This window comes from Lethenteron reissneri, chromosome 1 (genome assembly GCF_015708825.2).
Source record: "Lethenteron reissneri isolate LAM-NWPU_2019-01 chromosome 1, ASM1570882v1, whole genome shotgun sequence".
NCBI classification, from domain to species: domain Eukaryota; kingdom Metazoa; phylum Chordata; class Hyperoartia; order Petromyzontiformes; family Petromyzontidae; genus Lethenteron; species Lethenteron reissneri.
The window spans coordinates 6,153,856-6,171,539 of NC_083779.1; the positions used below are offsets into that span (position 1 = coordinate 6,153,856).

At 50.2% G+C, this 17,684-nt stretch overlaps 1 protein-coding gene across 2 annotated transcripts in view; it reads right to left on the minus strand.

Annotated features, from left to right (window-relative positions):
- The window catches only part of LOC133342239 (mucin-2-like), a 78,217-nt gene that overhangs the window by 46,414 nt on the left and 14,119 nt on the right, over positions 1–17,684 (minus strand). The window contains exons 6-12 of one of the 2 annotated variants that reach the window (XM_061551308.1): positions 13,822–13,884; positions 13,041–13,109; positions 7,894–7,956; positions 7,113–7,181; positions 2,299–2,376; positions 1,859–1,906; positions 473–529 (exon numbers count right to left, since the gene is read on the minus strand). In XM_061551308.1, coding sequence (XP_061407292.1) covers positions 473–529; positions 1,859–1,906; positions 2,299–2,376; positions 7,113–7,181; positions 7,894–7,956; positions 13,041–13,109; positions 13,822–13,884 — 447 coding nt within the window. Of the gene's footprint in view, positions 1–472; positions 530–1,858; positions 1,907–2,298; positions 2,377–2,950; positions 3,541–7,112; positions 7,182–7,893; positions 7,957–13,040; positions 13,110–13,821; positions 13,885–17,684 lie in introns of those variants that run through there. The other variant, XM_061551393.1, reaches the window with a different exon arrangement.

Sequence of the window (17,684 nt, forward strand, 5' to 3'; positions counted from 1 at the left end):
ATTTAAACTAAAACTACACTTTTTTCCAGAAGCAGCCTGGCCACAATTCATTAATCAATGAAGTGGCTTATGTGGAATGTATCACAGCCAAATACTCTAAACACATGTTTCTCAATGTGGAGGGAAAACCGGAGGACCTGGAGAAAAATCCACGCAACTACGGGGAAAACATGCAAACTCCAAATTTTCAGGCGTCAGGGTCAGGTTTCAACCCATGACCACCTGCATACCAGGCGAGGGAGTTAACATCTCGCCACCATGGCACCCCAAAATTGCTGCAGAGGGATAACTGCCAATGGGGTTCCCCTGGGCTAGTCTGCATCAGTATATTGTAATGAGTTAGATGAGATATAAGGCACTTTGAGTTTCTGTGGTATTTAAGAAAGTGACACTATACACACATCCGATGCTGGAGCTGTTTGTGTTATGAGGGTTGCGTTGTTTTTAAACAACATAAAGGGAACACATTTACCTGTAGTTGTTGACTTTGCTGCGTTAATTGGTGGCTGCGTCACGGGCACAATTAGACCTTCAGTTCAGCAAAAAAAGAAAATACAGTTAGAAGGCAAACTCACAAATAAACATGATTTACGTAACACTTACCAACATGCGTTTGTCCTCAGGAGTATTTGATTTGCCAATCGTCCCTTTTGCTTTGGTTTATGTCTCCACGTTTTGAGCATTAATCCTCGGATCAGTGTTTGGTTTTCTCTAGGCGTCCTAAGAGCAAGATAACTTTATACTATTGATTAATCCCCTTTGGATCATTACGATAGTTTATGCTAACCCCCCCCCCCCCCGTAATAGACTGAGGGACACAGCTTTACGCATTTAACGAAATCTTGACTGCGAGTTTCATCATTTGTGGATCGGCTACATTGTTAATGCTTTGTACATAAAGTTCTGCATTTACGTTGCTCCTGTTTACGTTTTTTTCTCACTTTAACATCGCCAACGATGGAGAGGAAAACAATTCGATTTAAAATACATTGATTAGCTGGAATGTTCTTTTGAAAATTTTGAAATTAAATAACGTAGTGGTTTGGGCAGTGGATGCGACGACGGCCCCAAGCAGGCGCTCAAGCCATCGATTATCCAGGGGGTGGGGGCGCCGGATTTTCAAAAACGCCGGATAATTACTAAATTATTATTTTAAATAGCTTATTTTTGTATATTATTGTTTGACATGTTTTTAGGTGTAGTATGTTTTTTTTGCAGTGTTTTTAATTAGTTTACTACGTGAAATTGCCATAAATAAACGTACCTACCACTCCAATCTCAAAGACTCTGCATGGGGTGATGTATATACGTGCAGCATTTTCATTGTTTAAGTTGTACGTAGTGTATAATGTATTGCATATAATATTTGACACTGAAAATCAATCATAGCGACTTTTTTTGGTCACGCTACACGGTGCCGATCGCCGGACTGGTTACAGCCTTTGGAGCGGGTTTGCCGGTCTCGCCAGATTGACTCGGGACTGCAGGATAATGTTGGAAGCAGCCGGATAATCGATGATCAACTGTACTACTTTGTCTAAATGCAATCTCCGCCATCATCTCTGGTGAGTACTCTGTATTAACTTACATTATATATTTAGACTTGTGATAGACTATGTTTCGGGTACCTTTTGTTATCTTTCTTTTGGCGCTTATTTAATATTATTTCTGAAAATTTTGACCAAAAAATTACCCCCCGGAACGTATCCTAAGATGATATAATTTTCCATTTACGTTGTTTCACCACCTATCGTCGCGTTTTCCAAGGAAGCATCCCCGACGTAAATAGAGAACTTACCGTACTTGTTTTAATGGTGCTTTGCATGAGTGTGACTGTAATGCCATTCAGAGCACTCACCTTCCGTGGCATTTGATGTGACCGCCGTTGTCTGTGACGTCAGTAGTCCTGAAAACGAGAAGGAGCCAGTGATTTATCGTACACAGCACTGCACTGCACCATCAATGTGCGGGGTGGAGCGGTGGTGTGGTTGTCAACGCACTGTATTATGAACCCAGTTACCCAGGTTTGATCCCCGACCACTCCTGGGTTACCCCCGTTCACCAAACCCGCACTGACCAGCATGGTGAAGCATGGTCAAATAATGCCCATGACCGACACGGCAGATAGGGATGACTTTATTGGATCCCGTTCCGCCGTCAATAATTGTCCCCGGCAAATACATATTCGGCAATTGTTTCCAGTGATCTCCCTTCGACAGTGGTAGTGCACCACTGAAACGTCTCTGCTACGTTATGGTGCAGCACTTTATAGCAGAAAATTAGAGTGGCACGCTTTACCAGCTGTTCCTCTTGTTGAAGCAGTTGATGCTGCTGGTGGAACAGTCGTCGTCCCGTTGACACTTGCTGTCGTGGTGGCTGTTGGGGAAGAAATAGACCGCTTTATTGCAAAAAAACTCTTGTGTTGCAGTGGATTTAAATGATTGGCAAAGTAACTCTTTGCAAGGTCATGCTGCAACGTCGCAAACTGTTTCGTGGATCGCGCGTGATTGAACGTCGATCATCGGCAATACAAAGTTTATTTTGTTGATGTGTGTAGAGTGTAGTTTTTTTCAAGCGTGTTGTTCTTTTTGATTTACATGTGCAGGTTAACATTTATCGTTCAGATTTTATTAATGTAACAATTATACAATTTTTCCAGTGTAATTAAATTAGCTTCTAACAGGAAGTGGATTGAAGAAGCTCCCAGCACGGAAAGACAAATGTAGGGCACCACGTTAAAACAACATGCAATGCAACCCAGGCATACAGCAGAGAGCTTCTATTTGATGTATTGATTATTATGCTTGTTTACCCAAGGCAAAGTCACTGAGTCCTAAGGTACTCTATCAGGAGGATCCTGCCAAGTTTTCACAGTAGGGGGTAAGGAGTTTATTGTGCTGTATATTATTGTGTGTGAAGGGCAAGGGTTTTGATACAGCATTCAAATTACCTTTGGCTGCTGTTGTGGATATTCTCACTGTTTGAGAAGTTGAGGTGACTGCTGCTGATGCAATTGGTGTGGATGAGGTTAGTGATGAGGCTGTTGAGCCTGGAGTTGCAGTTGAGACTGTTGAGCCTGGCGCTGCTGTTGAGACTGTTGAGCCTGGCGCTGCTGTTGAGACTGTTGAGCCTGGCGCTGCTGTTGAGACTGTTGAGCCTAGAGCTGCAGTTGAGACTGTTGAGCCTGGAGCTGCTGTTGAGACTGTTGAGCCTAGAGCTGCAGTTGAGACAGTTGAGCCTGGAGCTGCTGTTGAGACTGTTGAGCCTAGAGCTGCAGTTGAGACTGTTGAGCCTAGAGCTGCAGTTGAGACTGTTGAGCCTAGAGCTGCAGTTGAGACTGTTGAGCCTGGAGCTGCTGTTGAGACAGTTGATCCTGGAGCTGCTGTTGAGACTGTTGAGCCTGGAGCTGCTGTTGAGACTGTTGAGCCTGGCGCTGCTGTTGAGACTGTTGAGCCTAGAGCTGCAGTTGAGACTGTTGAGCCTGGAGCTGCTGTTGAGACTGTTGAGCCTAGAGCTGCAGTTGAGACAGTTGAGCCTGGAGCTGCTGTTGAGACTGTTGAGCCTGGAGCTGCTGTTGAGACAGTTGATCCTGGAGCTGCTGTTGAGACTGTTGAGCCTGGAGCTGCTGTTGAGACAGTTGATCCTGGAGCTGCTGTTGAGACCGTTGAGCCTGGAGCTGCTGTTGAGACAGTTGATCCTGGAGCTGCTGTTGAGACAGTTGATCCTGGAGCTGCTGTTGAGACTGTTGAGCCTGGAGCTGCTGTTGAGACTGTTGAGCCTGGAGCTGCTGTTGAGACTGTTGAGCCTGGAGCTGCCGTTGAGACTGTTGAGCCTGGAGCTGCTGTTGAGACAGTTGATCCTGGAGCTGCTGTTGAGACTGTTGAGCCTGGAGCTGCTGTTGAGACTGTTGAGCCTGGAGCTGCTGTTGAGACTGTTGAGCCTGGAGCTGCTGTTGAGACAGTTGATCCTGGAGCTGCTGTTGAGACTGTTGAGCCTGGAGCTGCTGTTGAGACAGTTGATCCTGGAGCTGCTGTTGAGACAGTTGATCCTGGAGCTGCTGTTGAGACTGTTGAGCCTGGAGCTGCAGTTGAGACTGTTGAGCCTGGAGCTGCTGTTGAGACTGTTGAGCCTGGAGCTGCAGTTGAGACTGTTGAGCCTGGCGCTGCTGTTGAGACTGTTGAGCCTGGAGCTGCCGTTGAGACTGTTGAGCCTGGAGCTGCTGTTGAGACTGTTGAGCCTGGCGCTGCTGTTGAGACTGTTGAGCCTGGAGCTGCCGTTGAGACTGTTGAGCCTGGAGCTGCCGTTGAGACTGTTGAGCCTGGCGCTGATGTTGAGACTGTTGAGCCTGGAGCTGCTGTTGAGACTGTTGAGCCTGGAGCTGCTGTTGAGACTGTTGAGCCTGGAGCTGCCGTTGAGACTGTTGAGCCTGGCGCTGCTGTTGAGACTGTTGAGCCTGGAGCTGCCGTTGAGACTGTTGAGCCTGGCGCTGATGTTGAGACTGTTGAGCCTGGAGCTGCAGTTGAGACCGTTAAGCCTGGAGCTGCTGTTGAGACTGTTGAGCCTGGAGCCGCTGTTGAGACTGTTGAGCCTGGTGCTGCTGTTGAGACTGTTGAGCCTGGAGCTGCCGTTGAGACTGTTGAGCCTGGAGCTGCCGTTGAGACTGTTGAGCCTGGCGCTGCTGTTGAGACTGTTGAGCCTGGAGCTGCAGTTGAGACCGTTGAGCCTGGAGCTGCAGTTGAGACCGTTGAGCCTGGAGCTGCTGTTGAGACTGTTGAGCCTGGAGCCGCTGTTGAGACTGTTGAGCCTGGTGCTGCTGTTGAGACTGTTGAGCCTGGAGCTGCCGTTGAGACTGTTGAGCCTGGAGTTGCAGTTGAGACCGTTGAGCCTGGAGCTGCAGTTGAGACTGTTGAGCCTGGAGCTGCAGTTGAGACTGTCGAGGGTGGAGCTACAGTTGAGACTGTTGAGCCTGGAGCTGCAGTTGAGACTGTTGAGCCTTGAGCTGCTGTTGAGACTGCTGAGCCTGGTGCTGCCGTTGAGACTGTTGAGCCTGGTGCTGCTGTTGAGACTGTTGAGCCTGGTGCTGCTGTTGAGACCGTTGAGCCTGGTGCTGCCGTTGAGACTGTTGAGCCTGGTGCTGCTGTTGAGACCGTTGAGCCTGGAGCTGCAGTTGAGACTGTTGAGCCTGGAGCTGCCGTTGAGACTGTTGAGCCTGGAGCTGCAGTTGAGACTGTTGAGCCTGGTGCTGCTGTTGAGACCGTTGAGCCTGGAGCTGCCGTTGAGACTGTTGAGCCTGGTGCTGCCGTTGAGACTGTTGAGCCTGGTGCTGCTGTTGAGACCGTTGAGCCTGGAGCTGCCGTTGAGACTGTTGAGCCTGGTGCTGCCGTTGAGACTGTTGAGCCTGGCGCTGCTGTTGAGACCGTTGAGCCTGGAGCTGCCGTTGAGACTGTTGAGCCTGGTGCTGCCGTTGAGACTGTTGAGCCTGGTGCTGCTGTTGAGACCGTTGAGCCTGGAGCTGCAGTTGAGACTGTTGAGCCTGGAGCTGCCGTTGAGACTGTTGAGCCTGGAGCTGCAGTTGAGACTGTTGAGCCTGGAGCTGCTGTTGAGACTGTTGAGCCTGGCGCTGCTGTTGAGACTGTTGAGCCTGGAGCTGCTGTAGAGACTGTTGAGCCTGGAGCTGCTGTTGAGACTGTTGAGCCTGGAGCTGCCGTTGAGACTGTTGAGCCTGGAGCTGCTGTTGAGACTGTTGAGCCTGGCGCTGCTGTTGAGACTGTTGAGCCTGGAGCTGCCGTTGAGACTGTTGAGCCTGGAGCTGCCGTTGAGACTGTTGAGCCTGGAGCTGCTGTTGAGACTGTTGAGCCTGGAGCTGCCGTTGAGACTGTTGAGCCTGGAGTTGCAGTTGAGACCGTTGAGCCTGGAGCTGCAGTTGAGACTGTTGAGCCTGGAGCTGCAGTTGAGACTGTCGAGCCTGGAGCTACAGTTGAGACTGTTGAGCCTGGAGCTGCAGTTGAGACTGTTGAGCCTTGAGCTGCTGTTGAGACTGTTGAGCCTGGAGCTGCAATTGAGACTGTTGAGCCTGGAGCTGCCGTTGAGACTGTTGAGCCTGGTGCTGCTGTTGAGACCGTTGAGCCTGGAGCTGCAGTTGAGACTGTTGAGCCTGGAGCTGCTGTTGAGACTGTTGAGCCTGGAGCTGCAGTTGAGACTGTTGAGCCTGGAACTGCTGTTGAGACTGTTGAGCCTGGAGCTGCAGTTGAGACTGTTGAGCCTGGAGCTGCTGTTGAGACTGTTGAGCCTGGCGCTGCTGTTGAGACTGTTGAGCCTGGAGCTGCTGTTGAAACAGTTGAGCCTGGAGCTGCTGTTGAGACTGTTGAGCCTGAAGCTGCTGTTGAGACAGTTGATCCTGGAGCTGCTGTTGAGACTGTTGATCCTGGACCTGCAGTTGAAACTGTTGAGCCTGTTGGTGGCGTTGTGGCTACTGTTGCTGTGGAAGACTGGCTTGCTAATATTATTGCTGCTGTTGCTGCTGTTGTTGTAGTTAATGTGCTTATTGTGGTTATTTGTGTTGAGTTTGTGAGGCTAGGAACTGTTGATGTCTTTGAAGTTGTGCCTGAAAGGTTTTTATATTTGCAGTGTTAGTGATATTCATACAAATACATTCGTCATACTCCGCTTAAAACATTGTTTATAGGAACATTTAATCAGTTAATTATTGGTTGATCAATGGGGTTTACAACACACAGAGGCACACCCTGAAAACCTATCGGAGAGCAATGCAGCACAACCGTGAAAACCCAAGTTCTCTTCAAATATCCATTCTCTGTTTTTCAACATTCTTGTTAATGTTAGTGCCTCTCCCGTCAGGCAACAGAGTTCACGTGAACCCATTGCATGTAATCTATATAGCATAGCCTCGTAACATCTGATTTGATGAATGGATTGGGAGATTAGGGATGGTTACTCGTCGATGCATAAGTTTGCGTAAGTTTTTGGTGACTTGGTTAAAACCATCAACGTATTATGCTTGAGAACCCACTTTAATTATGATTGTCTGCGACACATTATTAGCCACCCGACCACTTCAAACATGATCGACCTTGAAGGATGCACGTTTTTACCTGTGCTTGTAGTTGAGGTTGTTGTCTTCCCTGCGTTGATTGGTGCATTTGTCACAGATATGATTGTACCTTTGGTAAAAAGAGAAAAACACAAGTTAAAACTGGTTTTCAGTAGGGTAAGGGTGATAGAAACAGAATATTAATTTTACTGAAGGAAATCCGATGAGCTATGAAGCTTTTTTTCACATATGTTCACTCGGGGGCAGGTCAGAACGGTACAACAACAAACAATACAAACACGATCGGAGTGCAAAGTATAGGAAAGGTAATCAAATCACTTCCCCTGCACCTCCGATTAGCACTGTTGGCTACGTGCAGTGTGACAGAATTCAACTTACATTCTTAAAAATGCAAATTTTTTTTATAGGGAGGGAAGTGGGCATGGAATACAAGCTGCAATGTCCTGCACTGATTCCACAGACGTCAGGATAGTCTTTGTGACATTGCTGACCTCGGGAAATAGGGGAGCTGAGAAATGTTCATGAATTCATCCTTAATCTTTAAAATCTTCGCCTGACTCTGCCCTGAATACCTCTCTGCTCTCATCTCACTCTACTCTCACCCTTGCACTCTCACACCTCTCCCCCGTATCTCATTAGAATCGCCTTTAATCGCACTCTACATATATACTACGTGTGGAATGTTGATTTCAATATGTTTCAATGACAACCAAAGGCTAAATCATTGGGAGAAATGTTGAATGCCAGCCTCTGCCAGTTATCTTGTTCAGCATCAGTGACAAAGCGTTAAGAGGCACGTTCACGTCCAGAAATGTTTTTACCTTCGGAAATAGTCTGAGGACTTGAAGAGGTAAGGATTGTCGTTTTTATCGCTGTTGTGGATCCTGCAAGAAGTAAAATGTAAAACATCAACAAATGCAACATTGGCAGTGGCTAATAATCTTAAAATTCTGAAAATTGTATTATTGTAATGTTGGACATGATGAAGTTTGCGTTCTATGATTGTTTTATTATTGTTGTTTAGGCTTTTGTTGTTTGGTGCAGGATTTGTGTGAATGTGGCTAGTATGTAAAACATTTTGCAAGCGATATTGTAGTGAGATGGTGGGCTGCTGTTGCCTGCAAACATTTTAATACCTGGTGAAGATGAAAGCGTAATTTTCACAGCTGTTGATGGAGCTGTTACTGAGCTTGGCCCAGCTGTAGAGGAGGAAGACACTGCTACCGAATGTGACGTTGGTGTCGATGGTGTGGGAGAGGCAGCTGCAGTGATTGCTGAGGATACTAATGGGGCTGTTGAAGTTTGTGAGCTTGCTGGAAACACGTAACCTGCTGTTGAAGTGGCTGTAGCAACTGTGGCTGTGATTGCTTGTGATGTTGATGAAGGTGCAGTTCCGAGTGGTGTTGAGGCGGTTGAGCCTGGAGCTGCTGTTGAGACTGTAGCTGCTGTTGAGACTGTGGAGCCTGGTGCTGCTGTTGAGACTGTTGAGCCTGGAGCTGCAGTTGAGACTGTTGAGCCTGGAGCTGCTGTTGAGACTGTGGAGCCTGGAGCTGCTGTTGAGACTGTTGAGCCTGGAGCTGCAGTTGAGACTGTTGAGCCTGGAGCTGCTGTTGAGACTGTTGAGCCTGGAGCGGCAGTTGAGACTGTTGAGCCTGGAGCTGCTGTTGAGACTGTTGATCCTGGCGCTGCTGTTGTGATTGTTGAGCCTGACGCTGCTGTTGAGACTGTTGAGCCTGGCACTGCAGTTGAGATAGTTGAGCCTGGTGCTGCAGTTGAGACTGTTGAGCCTGTAGCTGCAGTTGAGACTGTTGAGCCTGGAGCTGCTGTTGAGACTGTTGAGCCTGGCACTGCTGTTGAGACTGTTGAGCCTGGAGCTGCAGTTGAGACTGTTGAGCCTGGAGCTGCTGTTGAGACTGTTGAGCCTGGCGCTGCTGTTGAGACTGTTGAGCCTGGAGCTGCAGTTGAGACTGTTGAGCCTGGAGCTGCTGTTGAGACTGTTGAGCCTGTTGCTGCAGTTGAGACTGTTGAGCCTGGAGCTGCAGTTGAGACTGTTGAGCCTGGAGCTGCTGTTGAGACTGTTGAGCCTGGAGCTGCTGTTGAGACTGTTGAGCCTAGAGCTGCAGTTGAGACTGTTGAGCCTAGAGCTGCAGTTGAGACTGTTGAGCCTAGAGCTGCAGTTGAGACTGTTGAGCCTGGAGCTGCTGTTGAGACAGTTGATCCTGGAGCTGCTGTTGAGACTGTTGAGCCTGGAGCTGCTGTTGAGACTGTTGAGCCTGGCGCTGCTGTTGAGACTGTTGAGCCTAGAGCTGCAGTTGAGACTGTTGAGCCTGGAGCTGCTGTTGAGACTGTTGAGCCTAGAGCTGCAGTTGAGACAGTTGAGCCTGGAGCTGCTGTTGAGACTGTTGAGCCTGGAGCTGCTGTTGAGACAGTTGATCCTGGAGCTGCTGTTGAGACTGTTGAGCCTGGAGCTGCTGTTGAGACAGTTGATCCTGGAGCTGCTGTTGAGACCGTTGAGCCTGGAGCTGCTGTTGAGACAGTTGATCCTGGAGCTGCTGTTGAGACAGTTGATCCTGGAGCTGCTGTTGAGACTGTTGAGCCTGGAGCTGCTGTTGAGACTGTTGAGCCTGGAGCTGCTGTTGAGACTGTTGAGCCTGGAGCTGCCGTTGAGACTGTTGAGCCTGGAGCTGCTGTTGAGACAGTTGATCCTGGAGCTGCTGTTGAGACTGTTGAGCCTGGAGCTGCTGTTGAGACTGTTGAGCCTGGAGCTGCTGTTGAGACTGTTGAGCCTGGAGCTGCTGTTGAGACAGTTGATCCTGGAGCTGCTGTTGAGACTGTTGAGCCTGGAGCTGCTGTTGAGACAGTTGATCCTGGAGCTGCTGTTGAGACAGTTGATCCTGGAGCTGCTGTTGAGACTGTTGAGCCTGGAGCTGCAGTTGAGACTGTTGAGCCTGGAGCTGCTGTTGAGACTGTTGAGCCTGGAGCTGCAGTTGAGACTGTTGAGCCTGGCGCTGCTGTTGAGACTGTTGAGCCTGGAGCTGCCGTTGAGACTGTTGAGCCTGGAGCTGCTGTTGAGACTGTTGAGCCTGGCGCTGCTGTTGAGACTGTTGAGCCTGGAGCTGCCGTTGAGACTGTTGAGCCTGGAGCTGCCGTTGAGACTGTTGAGCCTGGCGCTGATGTTGAGACTGTTGAGCCTGGAGCTGCTGTTGAGACTGTTGAGCCTGGAGCTGCTGTTGAGACTGTTGAGCCTGGAGCTGCCGTTGAGACTGTTGAGCCTGGCGCTGCTGTTGAGACTGTTGAGCCTGGAGCTGCCGTTGAGACTGTTGAGCCTGGCGCTGATGTTGAGACTGTTGAGCCTGGAGCTGCAGTTGAGACCGTTAAGCCTGGAGCTGCTGTTGAGACTGTTGAGCCTGGAGCCGCTGTTGAGACTGTTGAGCCTGGTGCTGCTGTTGAGACTGTTGAGCCTGGAGCTGCCGTTGAGACTGTTGAGCCTGGAGCTGCCGTTGAGACTGTTGAGCCTGGCGCTGCTGTTGAGACTGTTGAGCCTGGAGCTGCAGTTGAGACCGTTGAGCCTGGAGCTGCAGTTGAGACCGTTGAGCCTGGAGCTGCTGTTGAGACTGTTGAGCCTGGAGCCGCTGTTGAGACTGTTGAGCCTGGTGCTGCTGTTGAGACTGTTGAGCCTGGAGCTGCCGTTGAGACTGTTGAGCCTGGAGTTGCAGTTGAGACCGTTGAGCCTGGAGCTGCAGTTGAGACTGTTGAGCCTGGAGCTGCAGTTGAGACTGTCGAGGGTGGAGCTACAGTTGAGACTGTTGAGCCTGGAGCTGCAGTTGAGACTGTTGAGCCTTGAGCTGCTGTTGAGACTGCTGAGCCTGGTGCTGCCGTTGAGACTGTTGAGCCTGGTGCTGCTGTTGAGACTGTTGAGCCTGGTGCTGCTGTTGAGACCGTTGAGCCTGGTGCTGCCGTTGAGACTGTTGAGCCTGGTGCTGCTGTTGAGACCGTTGAGCCTGGAGCTGCAGTTGAGACTGTTGAGCCTGGAGCTGCCGTTGAGACTGTTGAGCCTGGAGCTGCAGTTGAGACTGTTGAGCCTGGTGCTGCTGTTGAGACCGTTGAGCCTGGAGCTGCCGTTGAGACTGTTGAGCCTGGTGCTGCCGTTGAGACTGTTGAGCCTGGTGCTGCTGTTGAGACCGTTGAGCCTGGAGCTGCCGTTGAGACTGTTGAGCCTGGTGCTGCCGTTGAGACTGTTGAGCCTGGCGCTGCTGTTGAGACCGTTGAGCCTGGAGCTGCCGTTGAGACTGTTGAGCCTGGTGCTGCCGTTGAGACTGTTGAGCCTGGTGCTGCTGTTGAGACCGTTGAGCCTGGAGCTGCAGTTGAGACTGTTGAGCCTGGAGCTGCCGTTGAGACTGTTGAGCCTGGAGCTGCAGTTGAGACTGTTGAGCCTGGAGCTGCTGTTGAGACTGTTGAGCCTGGCGCTGCTGTTGAGACTGTTGAGCCTGGAGCTGCTGTTGAGACTGTTGAGCCTGGAGCTGCTGTTGAGACTGTTGAGCCTGGAGCTGCCGTTGAGACTGTTGAGCCTGGAGCTGCTGTTGAGACTGTTGAGCCTGGCGCTGCTGTTGAGACTGTTGAGCCTGGAGCTGCCGTTGAGACTGTTGAGCCTGGAGCTGCCGTTGAGACTGTTGAGCCTGGAGCTGCTGTTGAGACTGTTGAGCCTGGAGCTGCCGTTGAGACTGTTGAGCCTGGAGTTGCAGTTGAGACCGTTGAGCCTGGAGCTGCAGTTGAGACTGTTGAGCCTGGAGCTGCAGTTGAGACTGTCGAGCCTGGAGCTACAGTTGAGACTGTTGAGCCTGGAGCTGCAGTTGAGACTGTTGAGCCTTGAGCTGCTGTTGAGACTGTTGAGCCTGGAGCTGCAATTGAGACTGTTGAGCCTGGAGCTGCCGTTGAGACTGTTGAGCCTGGTGCTGCTGTTGAGACCGTTGAGCCTGGAGCTGCAGTTGAGACTGTTGAGCCTGGAGCTGCTGTTGAGACTGTTGAGCCTGGAGCTGCAGTTGAGACTGTTGAGCCTGGAACTGCTGTTGAGACTGTTGAGCCTGGAGCTGCAGTTGAGACTGTTGAGCCTGGAGCTGCTGTTGAGACTGTTGAGCCTGGCGCTGCTGTTGAGACTGTTGAGCCTGGAGCTGCTGTTGAAACAGTTGAGCCTGGAGCTGCTGTTGAGACTGTTGAGCCTGAAGCTGCTGTTGAGACAGTTGATCCTGGAGCTGCTGTTGAGACTGTTGATCCTGGACCTGCAGTTGAAACTGTTGAGCCTGTTGGTGGCGTTGTGGCTACTGTTGCTGTGGAAGACTGGCTTGCTAATATTATTGCTGCTGTTGCTGCTGTTGTTGTAGTTAATGTGCTTATTGTGGTTATTTGTGTTGAGTTTGTGAGGCTAGGAACTGTTGATGTCTTTGAAGTTGTGCCTGAAAGGTTTTTATATTTGCAGTGTTAGTGATATTCATACAAATACAATGTCATGCATTCGTCATACTCCGCTTAAAACATTGTTTATAGGAACATTTAATCAGTTAATTATTGGTTGATCAATGGGGTTTACAACACACAGAGGCACACCCTGAAAACCTATCGGAGAGCAATGCAGCACAACCGTGAAAACCCAAGTTCTCTTCAAATATCCATTCTCTGTTTTTCAACATTCTTGTTAATGTTAGTGCCTCTCCCGTCAGGCAACAGAGTTCACGTGAACCCATTGCATGTAATATATATAGCATAGCCTCGTAACATCTGATTTGATGAATGGATTGGGAGATTAGGGATGGTTACTCGTCGATGCATAAGTTTGCGTAAGTTTTTGGTGACTTGGTTAAAACCATCAACGTATTATGCTTGAGAACCCACTTTAATTATGATTGTCTGCGACACATTATTAGCCACCCGACCACTTCAAACATGATCGACCTTGAAGGATGCACGTTTTTACCTGTGCTTGTAGTTGAGGTTGTTGTCTTCCCTGCGTTGATTGGTGCATTTGTCACAGATATGATTGTACCTTTGGTAAAAAGAGAAAAACACAAGTTAAAACTGGTTTTCAGTAGGGTAAGGGTGATAGAAACAGAATATTAATTTTACTGAAGGAAATCCGATGAGCTATGAAGCTTTTTTTCACATATGTTCACTCGGGGGCAGGTCAGAACGGTACAACAACAAACAATACAAACACGATCGGAGTGCAAAGTATAGGAAAGGTAATCAAATCACTTCCCCTGCACCTCCGATTAGCACTGTTGGCTACGTGCAGTGTGACAGAATTCAACTTACATTCTTAAAAATGCAAATTTTTTTTATAGGGAGGGAAGTGGGCATGGAATACAAGCTGCAATGTCCTGCACTGATTCCACAGACGTCAGGATAGTCTTTGTGACATTGCTGACCTCGGGAAATAGGGGAGCTGAGAAATGTTCATGAATTCATCCTTAATCTTTAAAATCTTCGCCTGACTCTGCCCTGAATACCTCTCTGCTCTCATCTCACTCTACTCTCACCCTTGCACTCTCACACCTCTCCCCCGTATCTCATTAGAATCGCCTTTAATCGCACTCTACATATATACTACGTGTGGAATGTTGATTTCAATATGTTTCAATGACAACCAAAGGCTAAATCATTGGGAGAAATGTTGAATGCCAGCCTCTGCCAGTTATCTTGTTCAGCATCAGTGACAAAGCGTTAAGAGGCACGTTCACGTCCAGAAATGTTTTTACCTTCGGAAATAGTCTGAGGACTTGAAGAGGTAAGGATTGTCGTTTTTATCGCTGTTGTGGATCCTGCAAGAAGTAAAATGTAAAACATCAACAAATGCAACATTGGCAGTGGCTAATAATCTTAAAATTCTGAAAATTGTATTATTGTAATGTTGGACATGATGAAGTTTGCGTTCTATGATTGTTTTATTATTGTTGTTTAGGCTTTTGTTGTTTGGTGCAGGATTTGTGTGAATGTGGCTAGTATGTAAAACATTTTGCAAGCGATATTGTAGTGAGATGGTGGGCTGCTGTTGCCTGCAAACATTTTAATACCTGGTGAAGATGAAAGCGTAATTTTCACAGCTGTTGATGGAGCTGTTACTGAGCTTGGCCCAGCTGTAGAGGAGGAAGACACTGCTACCGAATGTGACGTTGGTGTCGATGGTGTGGGAGAGGCAGCTGCAGTGATTGCTGAGGATACTAATGGGGCTGTTGAAGTTTGTGAGCTTGCTGGAAACACGTAACCTGCTGTTGAAGTGGCTGTAGCAACTGTGGCTGTGATTGCTTGTGATGTTGATGAAGGTGCAGTTCCGAGTGGTGTTGAGGCGGTTGAGCCTGGAGCTGCTGTTGAGACTGTAGCTGCTGTTGAGACTGTGGAGCCTGGTGCTGCTGTTGAGACTGTTGAGCCTGGAGCTGCAGTTGAGACTGTTGAGCCTGGAGCTGCTGTTGAGACTGTGGAGCCTGGAGCTGCTGTTGAGACTGTTGAGCCTGGAGCTGCAGTTGAGACTGTTGAGCCTGGAGCTGCTGTTGAGACTGTTGAGCCTGGAGCGGCAGTTGAGACTGTTGAGCCTGGAGCTGCTGTTGAGACTGTTGATCCTGGCGCTGCTGTTGTGATTGTTGAGCCTGACGCTGCTGTTGAGACTGTTGAGCCTGGCACTGCAGTTGAGATAGTTGAGCCTGGTGCTGCAGTTGAGACTGTTGAGCCTGTAGCTGCAGTTGAGACTGTTGAGCCTGGAGCTGCTGTTGAGACTGTTGAGCCTGGCACTGCTGTTGAGACTGTTGAGCCTGGAGCTGCAGTTGAGACTGTTGAGCCTGGAGCTGCTGTTGAGACTGTTGAGCCTGGCGCTGCTGTTGAGACTGTTGAGCCTGGAGCTGCAGTTGAGACTGTTGAGCCTGGAGCTGCTGTTGAGACTGTTGAGCCTGTTGCTGCAGTTGAGACTGTTGAGCCTGGAGCTGCAGTTGAGACTGTTGAGCCTGGAGCTGCTGTTGAGACTGTTGAGCCTGGAGCTGCTGTTGAGACTGTTGAGCCTGTTGCTGCTGTTGAGACTGTTGAGCCTGGAGCTGTTGTTGAGACTGTTGAGCCTGTTGCTGCAGTTGAGACTGTTGAGCCTGGAGCTGCAGTTGAGACTGTCGAGCCTGGAGCTGCTGTTGAGACTGTTGAGCCTGGAGCTGTTGTTGAGACTGTTGAGCCTGGAGCTGCTGTTGAGACTGTTGAGCCTGCGGCTGCTGTTGAAACTGTTGAGCCTGGCGCTGCTGTTGAGACAGTTGAGCCTGGCGCTGCTGTTGAGACTGTTGAGCCTGGAGCTGCTGTTGAGACTGTTGAGCCTGGCGCTGCTGTTGAGACTGTTGAGCCTGGTGCTGCTGTTGAGACTGTTGAGCCTGGCGCTGCTGTTGAGACTGTTGAGCCTGGCGCTGCTGTTGAGACTGTTGAGCCTGGCGCTGCTGTTGAGACTGTTGAGCCTGGAGCTGCCGTTGAGACTGTTGAGCCTGGAGCTGCTGTTGATACTGTTGAGCCTGGCGCTGCTGTTGAGACTGTTGAGCCTGGTGCTGCTGTTGAGACTGTTGAGCCTGGCGCTGCTGTTGAAACTGTTGAGCCTGGCGCTGCTGTTGAGACAGTTGAGCCTGGCGCTGCTGTTGAGACTGTTGAGCCTGGCGCTGCTGTTGAGACTGTTGAGCCTGGAGCTGCTGTTGAGACTGTTGAGCCTGGAGCTGCCGTTGAGACTGTTGAGCCTGGAGCTGCTGTTGAGACTGTTGAGCCTGGAGCAGCTGTTGAGATTGTTGAGCCTGTAGCTGCTGTTGAGACTGTTGAGCCTGGAGCTGCTGTTGAGGCTGTTGAGCCTGGAGCTGCTGTTGAGACTGTTGAGCCTGGAGCTGCAGTTGAGACTGTTGAACCTGGAGCTGCAGTTGAGACTGTTGAGCTTGTAGCTGCTGTTGAGACTGTTGAGCCTGGAGCTGCTGTTGAGACTGTTGAGCCTGGACCTGCTGTTGAGACTGTTGAGCCTGGAGCTGCTGTTGAGACTGTTGAGCCTGGAGCTGCTGTTGAGACTGTTGATCCTGGACCTGCAGTTGAAACTGTTGAGCCTGGAGCTGCTGTTGAGACTGTTGAGCCTGGCGCTGCTGTTGAGACTGTTGAGCCTGGAGCTGCTGTTGAGATTGTTGAGCCTGGAGCTGCTGTTGAGACTGTTGAGCCTGGAGCTGCTGTTGAGACTGTTGATCCTGGACCTGCAGTTGAAACTGTTGAGCCTGGAGCTGCTGTTGAGACTGTTGAGCCTGGAGCTGCTGTTGAGCCTGGCGCTGCTGTTGAGACTGTTGAGCCTGGAGCTGCAGTTGAGACTGTTGAGCCTGGAGCTGCTGTTGAGACTGTTGAGCCTGGAGCTGCAGTTGAGACTGTTGAGCCTGGCGCTGCAGTTGAGACTGTTGAGCCTGTTGCTGCTGTTGAGACTGTTGAGCCTGGAGCTGTTGTTGAGACTGTTGAGCCTGTTGCTGCAGTTGAGACTGTTGAGCCTGGAGCTGCAGTTGAGACTGTCGAGCCTGGAGCTGCTGTTGAGACTGTTGAGCCTGGAGCTGTTGTTGAGACTGTTGAGCCTGGAGCTGCTGTTGAGACTGTTGAGCCTGCGGCTGCTGTTGAAACTGTTGAGCCTGGCGCTGCTGTTGAGACAGTTGAGCCTGGCGCTGCTGTTGAGACTGTTGAGCCTGGAGCTGCTGTTGAGACTGTTGAGCCTGGCGCTGCTGTTGAGACTGTTGAGCCTGGTGCTGCTGTTGAGACTGTTGAGCCTGGCGCTGCTGTTGAAACTGTTGAGCCTGGCGCTGCTGTTGAGACTGTTGAGCCTGGCGCTGCTGTTGAGACTGTTGAGCCTGGAGCTGCCGTTGAGACTGTTGAGCCTGGAGCTGCTGTTGATACTGTTGAGCCTGGCGCTGCTGTTGAGACTGTTGAGCCTGGTGCTGCTGTTGAGACTGTTGAGCCTGGCGCTGCTGTTGAAACTGTTGAGCCTGGCGCTGCTGTTGAGACAGTTGAGCCTGGCGCTGCTGTTGAGACTGTTGAGCCTGGCGCTGCTGTTGAGACTGTTGAGCCTGGAGCTGCTGTTGAGACTGTTGAGCCTGGAGCTGCCGTTGAGACTGTTGAGCCTGGAGCTGCTGTTGAGACTGTTGAGCCTGGAGCAGCTGTTGAGATTGTTGAGCCTGTAGCTGCTGTTGAGACTGTTGAGCCTGGAGCTGCTGTTGAGGCTGTTGAGCCTGGAGCTGCTGTTGAGACTGTTGAGCCTGGAGCTGCAGTTGAGACTGTTGAACCTGGAGCTGCAGTTGAGACTGTTGAGCTTGTAGCTGCTGTTGAGACTGTTGAGCCTGGAGCTGCTGTTGAGACTGTTGAGCCTGGACCTGCTGTTGAGACTGTTGAGCCTGGAGCTGCTGTTGAGACTGTTGAGCCTGGAGCTGCTGTTGAGACTGTTGATCCTGGACCTGCAGTTGAAACTGTTGAGCCTGGAGCTGCTGTTGAGACTGTTGAGCCTGGCGCTGCTGTTGAGACTGTTGAGCCTGGAGCTGCTGTTGAGATTGTTGAGCCTGGAGCTGCAGTTGAGACTGTTGAGCCTGGTGCTGTTGTTGAG